This window comes from Cryptomeria japonica, chromosome 5 (assembly GCF_030272615.1).
Source record: "Cryptomeria japonica chromosome 5, Sugi_1.0, whole genome shotgun sequence".
Lineage (NCBI taxonomy): Eukaryota > Viridiplantae > Streptophyta > Pinopsida > Cupressales > Cupressaceae > Cryptomeria > Cryptomeria japonica.
Window position 1 is genome coordinate 414,377,138 of NC_081409.1, and position 7,428 is coordinate 414,384,565.

The 7,428-nt window shown below is 39.9% G+C and overlaps 1 protein-coding gene across 1 annotated transcript in view; it reads right to left on the reverse strand.

Annotated features, from left to right (window-relative positions):
- The window catches only part of LOC131076466 (uncharacterized), a 42,624-nt gene extending 35,460 nt beyond the window's left edge, over window positions 1-7,164 (reverse strand). Inside the window, exon 1 of the mRNA XM_058013650.2 lies at window positions 6,573-7,164. Within this exon, the coding sequence (XP_057869633.1) occupies window positions 6,573-6,769 (197 nt within the window). The 5' untranslated portion in view covers window positions 6,770-7,164. The remainder of the gene's footprint in view (window positions 1-6,572) is intronic.
- Between the last annotated feature and the right edge of the window lie 264 nt (window positions 7,165-7,428).

Consider the following 7,428-nt stretch of genomic DNA (forward strand, 5'->3'; position numbering starts at 1 on the left):
GTTCTTCTCAAGAAGATTCTTCAACTCATCAATATCCTTCTTATAACAATGATGTTCGTCATGTCCTGACTTCTTGCAATATCCACAAAAAAGATTGTCCTTATATGATTTCCTCTTAGGTGAGAATGGTGAATCACCTTGTTGTGGAGAGGAAGGTTGTGCTCCATCTTGTTGTGGTTTTGACTTAGGTTGCTTTTGATTCTTGCATTTTCCTTGATTGCTTTGATTCCCTTTATTAGCCACCAAAGCTTGTAACTTTGAAGATTTGAGAACCTCCATCTTGGTCAACTTAGATTGCTCTAGTATCAATATCTCCGTGAATGAATCGAATGAGGGAGAAGTGTATGAGGAACCTTGAGCTAACCTATGGGTGTGAAAGCTAGATACAAAGGCTGCATACTCTGAAGGAAGCTTGTCCAACAAGTTATAAACCAATTGAGCATCCTTTTTGTCAATTCCACAATCCTTTAGCTTTGCTCTTAGCTCATTTGCTTTTGTGACATAATCTTGGATTGTATCAAAATCCTTGGGATCCAAAGTTGTGAGTTCACTATCAAGCTTGTAGCCCTTAATCTCATCAACTTGACCATACAATTTCTGAAAAATATCCCAAGCCTCTTAAATTGTAGTACACTTATCAATGTGAAAAATGAGGTCATCTGATACATACATTCTAAGAGTTCCAAGTGCCATAGCATTCTTAGTAAGGCATTCAATTTGAGCATTAGGATCAGGTGGTGCTGTAATAGTTCCATTTACATAATGAATGAGTCATTTTTCCATTGGTTTACTCCATGCCTTAATCTTCCATGATACATAATTATGAGGAGTTAAAAGTGGAAATTTAGGAGAACCCATAGCACCAAAAATAAAAAACACAAGATACAGAGAGGCACAATCACACAAGACACCCCCCCCCAAAAATGATGATTTGGCACTTTATACTTAGTGCGTATACAATAGGCCACTTGCAAAACAAGGCAAAGTGGACTTCTAATTTCAATTAACAACTTCTCAAAATGATATATAAGAGACTTCAACAAATACCGCTAATGATCTAAACTGAGATCCAAGCGAAATACAAGTACCAAATAGGCCAAAAATGACCAAATATTGAAAGTACAATTTCTACTCAAAATCACTGCAAACTAATGGCAGATTATGAAAGTAGACGAAAAATTATGCACTTTCAAAAAAACGGCACCTGAAAAGAAGGTCGTATGACCCCAAACGAAGCCTCTGAAGTTGCAAAATCGGGAATTAGACAGGTACAGTCATGAAGATCTGCAATTTCTAAAAAATCCATCCATCAAAACCAGAAAATTCTTCCACCACTGCAAAGAGCACGAAATTCTAGCCCATTTCAAAAAAAATTGCACCAAAAAAGGAGCAAAAATGAGCAAGATATGGCCTTTCAAAGTTGAACTGCAAAACTAAAAAGCCAAATGAAGAGGGGGTCAAAAAATTTCAAAATAATGATGATGTCAGCAAATGACGAGCTTAAAATTGACACTCGTCTGGCCGTCAAAAAAAAGGACCTTCCTCTGCATGGTCGTCCGTACCATACGAACATGACACGTGGCAAAAATCTTACTGTTGTGGCAGTGTTGACTGACGTGGCGGAGATCTCCGCGTGGCGTGATGATGTGGCGGAGGGCCCAATCAGAAGCCCGCGTGGCAGCCGTGTGGAGCTCAGACCGGAGCAGCGACAGGAGGTCGGCAGGGTTTGCGGCAGCGGCTGCCGACGGGAGGAAGGCCTGTCGCCGACCGGAATGGCAGGGTTAACCAGAGACCAACGGTGGTCGAAGAAGTCAAGGTCCGGATAGAGGCGCAGGCGGCACGGCAGGTCGTCGGACACAGCACGGCAGGTCGTCGGTGAGCAAGTTCACGCGGGCGAGGAGGATGGTCGCCTCCAAGCTGGTGTGGTCACCTACGGTTAGGCGGCCCGGGTGGGGAGGTCGTCGGCGGCGGTGAAGCTGGCCGTCGGAGGAGAGGCAACTGTTGTCGGCAGGGTACGAGAGCACGGCTCTGCACAAGGTACGGCAAAACAGAGTTGGGGGGGGGTCTGCAGACCCCAAAAAAAAAACTTTTTGATAGTTTTTTTTTTTTACTATCGCTTTTTTTTCAACAAAATATTTCCGAAAATTTTGCAGAAAAATTAAAAAAATTTCAGAAAATATTTTAAAAAAAAAAAAAAAATCGAAATTCATACAACTATAGCCAAATAGGCAAAAAAAAATTCTCACCAAATATAGTCGACTTTATAGCCAAAATTCATGGAAACAACCTCCCAGACGCAACCGTGATGTCCAAATCACTGTATGAACGCCCCCAAAAAATGAAGATCCCCAAATCCGAAAATTGAAGCCTCCAAAATGTCTCCAAAAGACTAATCAATGAAGCCCTATAGGCTCTAATACCATGTGAGATTTTGCCAAGATCAAGGGCTCAATGCAAAATACAATAGAGAGACAAAATAGATGATAGAAATAAACTGTATTCTATCAAGATGAAAATACTGATCAACTGGATCAAGTGTTACATACAAAGAATATGAGTCTGCTTATATAGGCAAGGCTATATGGATATGTGAACACACAAACATGACATGTGGCTCAATAAGAAACAAGGGTAGGTAGGAAATAGGTGTGGGTAGGTAGGAGAAACAATATAATATTCCACATGAGGTGGTTCACCCACCGAAGGTGGAATTATCACTCCACAATAAGTGGATATGATAGAGTAGTAACAAGATCAACACCATAAAAGGTGGAAATTCTCCTACACACACTATCCCAATGTGGCACAAACACCCAAGTGTCTCATACCCAAACTACTATGAAATGCATTTCCTAAGTAAACTTAAGTAAGGTGTAATAATATCCAAGATGAATGATTCCACTCCCTACCATTCAAACAGAAGTGCTTGCTCTATGTGCGAAAGATTGGGGTGGGAATGTTAATTGTGAGTGAGGCTAAAGGCCAACAAGGTACAATCCAAGGGACAAGGGTTCACTAATCTAATATTGTTGAAAAGAACATGGTTGTATCCTTTGAGAACACTAAAATAGAGGGGGTAAAAAACGAAATGTTGGCTACTTAGATAGTGGAGTCGGACAGTGAGGACATTGTTGAACCCAACATGGGCTTAGATTGGGGGGCATCAATGGAACAAATAACTAATCCTTGGACCCTACAAGATCCCAACAAAAAATTGAGTTGTGGAAACTAAGATGCCCTTTTCTTTGGTCTTTAGTGTAGCACCCAAAGAAGATTTTTTTATTATAACCTTGTGGCTCTTCTTTGATGTATTTGTATATAGGCCTACTTTTATTATGTACTACAGCTATAGTCACAATATCCTAGCATTATGGCCCATAGGGACATTTTCATAATCTTCACTAGGGTCCCACTTAAATCCCTCGTTTATCTATCAAAAATATGCAACTAACTAAACTAAAAAATTATATGTTTTATCTTTTATTTGCATGAATATTGTTTCTTATATCCTTTATTCTTTTTTTTCCCTTGATTTTGTAACTACTTTTTTAATCTTCTCATATTTCCGTTATCTATCTTGATACATTATCAGCTAAAGCAAAGTAATTACCTTACAATAACACAAATTGTCTACATCAACTTTTGGTATCAGAGCAATCTGTGATAGCGAAGAAGGGGCAGGAGGGATGCAGGCCCTTGAAGAAATGATGATGAATGGTTTAGGAGATTAGAAGCCTTTGAGGCCAAATTACATCTGGATGAGTCCAGGAGGAACAAGGGAACCCAGGAATTGCAGATAGGGCAGTGGACCCTATGGAGAGGCTCATTGAAGCCGTAAATAGGCGAAGTATTTCAGATTTTAGAGGCATACCCAACCCAGATTTATTCCTAGCGTAGGTCCAGGAGTTGGAGAAGCATTTCAAAATGGAGGACATTAATTAAGATGATCATAAAAGAGTGAGGATTGCAGCACCCAAATTGAAGTCTAATGCTATTTTATGGAGGGAGGGCTTGCAAAGTTCAAGGAGGAGACAAGGAAAGGAGAAAATCAGACAATGGACTAAGATGTTGAAACATTTATGAGCTCAATTCTTGCCTTCTAATTACAAGTAAAAATTATTTAAAGAATTTCATAACTTAAAACAAAGAGATCAATTAGTGTAAGCTTATAATAAGTAATTTATGAGGCTTTGAGGTTTATCAACATGCCTTAAAGGCAAAGGATAAACTAAACTGGAAAAGCGAATTGGTGCTTGAAAGAAGTGCCGACAACCAAAACAGAGCAAAAGAAATTTCCTTGGAACCTGCCATGATGAAGAACAGAAAGAAGGCAAGAATGTAACTGCTGACTTCCAAGGAAAGGAGGGATTCAAAAGTAGGGGATGAGGACAGCAATCTTCTAGAGATTGGAAGCACTTGAGATGTTTTATTTGTAATTAAGCCCATAAGGCCATAGACTGCCCTCAAAACCCCAAAAGGGCAATGGTAGCCAATGAAGAAGAACCTCTAACAAAAGAAAAGGAAGCAGAGATGGGAGAAAACTTGATGCTGCAAAGAACCTTGATATTTGGGAGCAAAGAAACCCTAGAAGTTATTGGAGAAGGAAGAGCATCTTCCGAACACAATGCAAGCATAAGGACAAAGTATGCAAGGTCCTCATAGATGGTGGATCTATAAACAATCTGGTGAGTATAGAAATGGTTAACAAAATGCAGCTTACTTGCATTCCTAAATCAAACCCTTACAAGATTTCTTGTTTGAAGAAGGATTATAGTGTACATGCCTATTAATTTTGTCTTGTAGCTTTCCAAATTGGTTCCTATGTTAACTATGTGGATAAGTGTGATGCGTTGCCAACAGATGTGTATCATCTTCTATCGGGAAGACCCTGACGATATGATCAGAAAGTAATTCATCATGGCTGAGAGAACACTTGATGAGGTACATTATGAAGGAAGGAGACATCTCCTCACCATGGAAAGAAAAAGGAGCATTTGAAGCAGTATTATCTCTTCTAGCAGAAGCCAGACTCGAGCCTAAAGAAAAAACCACATTCTAGATAAGCAAGAAGTAAGCCAGAAGCCTATTTGGGAACTAAAAGTGAAAATGACTTGAAGAGTATGGTATAACTTATAACAGTGAATTGAAGAAAAAGAAGTGGAGCTACAACAAGACTCAACAGGCAATGTTGAAAGTGCACCTCAAGAGATAGATGTTGAAGCTTCAGTTGACTGTGATCTTCATTCTAAGGAAACATTGGAGGATCCTAAAAGTACTTCTCACTGGATTGAAAGGGATACTGCGCTGTGGGAGTGTGAGCAAGATCCTAGAACATTCTCCAAGAATGTTATCCAAGTTTGACCAAATGTGACAGCCTAACTCTGTTTCAGTGCAGTAGCACGAAGTGATTGGAATTTGGGATAAGGCAAGGAATTTCAGGTCTGAGGGTAGTGACAGCAGAGATTATTTTGCTAGCTCTGTGTTAGTGACTGCACATGTTTTTGACAGCCCAAACTAATGGTGGAATCAGAACTGGCTTCATCCTGACCCTGGAAGTGCGAAGATTGCAAGAACCAATGATGGTTCGGATAGGGACAAGGGGTCCCGAGAGCATGCTTTGAAGACAAATCTGCTGGAAGGTTAGTACACCCGAGCTAGTGGCGACAAAATTCAAAGTGAAGTCCACCAGTTCAAGTTATTCTGAACCAGGAGATTGGGAATTTTTAAGAGATGGGGAGAATGATTTAACCACGCTTTGTGACAGTTCACGCTACCATCATTCTCTTTTGTTTTAATTGTTTGAATTTTGGGTTGTAACTGCCAGTTAGTGGCGGTTGATGTGGTCTTTTTTGGGGCTTTTTCCTTGTTTAGATCACCAGTTTCGGTTTACAATGGGAGTTTTTTGGTCTGGGCTTGCTAGTCGTAAAAAAAAGTGGAAATCGCTGTTGTGCTGAAGCGAAGGAGTGAAAGGATGTTTTCCCAGCTGCTATCTTGCTTTATACTGCATTTTACTTCTGTACCCATAGTGAGTTAATAACTTTGCGATGAATAATTGGAGAGTTTGAATAAGATGCTATGGTGTGCTTTTGTGTTGACTGTTTTGATGCATTGTCAGTTAAAGCAGAGTAGAGTAGTTACCTTAAAGTAGGTTGTCTGCATCTCCAAATGTGATATGGGAAGGGCATTAAGGTACGAATCAAGTCTTGTCCTTGACTTTTCGTAGCATACTGATAATACGTATCAGGTCATAAAACCCACGATTGGCTAAATGATAGGGAAGCTCAAGAATCGGGAGGACTAAGAATGGATCTTGGATCAATCTCCGAATTTCAACAGATATTCTTTTAAAATTGCAGTAGATTCAATGTATGGCCAGCATCAAGATTTAAATTTTTAATGGGTTCCCTGCATTGTAGGGTGCACTTGGACCAGTTAACACTTACATTTTTCTAATCCGGGAAAATCTCCCAATGCCGCTGGCATAACTGAATGACCTCCTTAATTCACTCCTCTAATCTAATTGCATGAAAGCTGGTAATCAGAAAAGCAAGAGATCTAGAAAAGAAGAGTACCTGATGAAAGAATTCTCAGATCCGGGAACAGATGAAGCACGGAGACCCTCACTACCTCCATGAATCAAAAAAGCATTTCCATTGGGGATGAACTTTGCTCTATTATACGTATGTATGGATCCCTCCACACTCACACTCACAGTGGTCAGCAACACCACAATTGCTGCTGCGTACCTCACAACACCCCACATTCTCATCCTGCTTCTATTACTATTCCAATTTCAAACACCCACCCTTTTTCCCTCTTTTCTCTGCACTTCTCTCTTATCCCTTCCTCTCCTGCGCTACAGAAAGCTTATCCCCTCTGGTTTACTTAACAAGCTGTCAACGAGCGTCGTCTTCTCTTCTCTCCGGTTATGTGACGTCATGTGAGATAGTGACTGGAAGATGGAGACTCCAACTGGACAGGTAAATTGTAGCCCGTGGAAATCAACTCCGAAAACCTTCAACTGCCTGCCACCTCTTCATCGAAGGTTTAAAATATGGAAATTGGGTAACGCAAAACACCTAAATGGCGGTCATTTATTTCTCACTGCACTGAACAAACCTGGTATCGTGCGTTATTAGTCCCTTCCATTGCAGGAATAAAGCAATCATTATTTGGAAGGACTCTAATTGATTGATTATTAGTGTAATATAATGTTATGATGTATATTATGAAGAAGAAGAATAAAATTGTCATTTAGTTGAGATATTTGAATTTGTATTGTAGTTTAAATATAAATTTTTAAAAAAAGAATTAATTCAATAATTGAATCTCAGGTGGGTTGGAAGTCTGGTTGGATTAGTCTGTCAGAACTTCTATGGGGTCATGAGGTCTAGTTTTTTCCTGGTGTAGTCTTCCTCTAGCCCACGT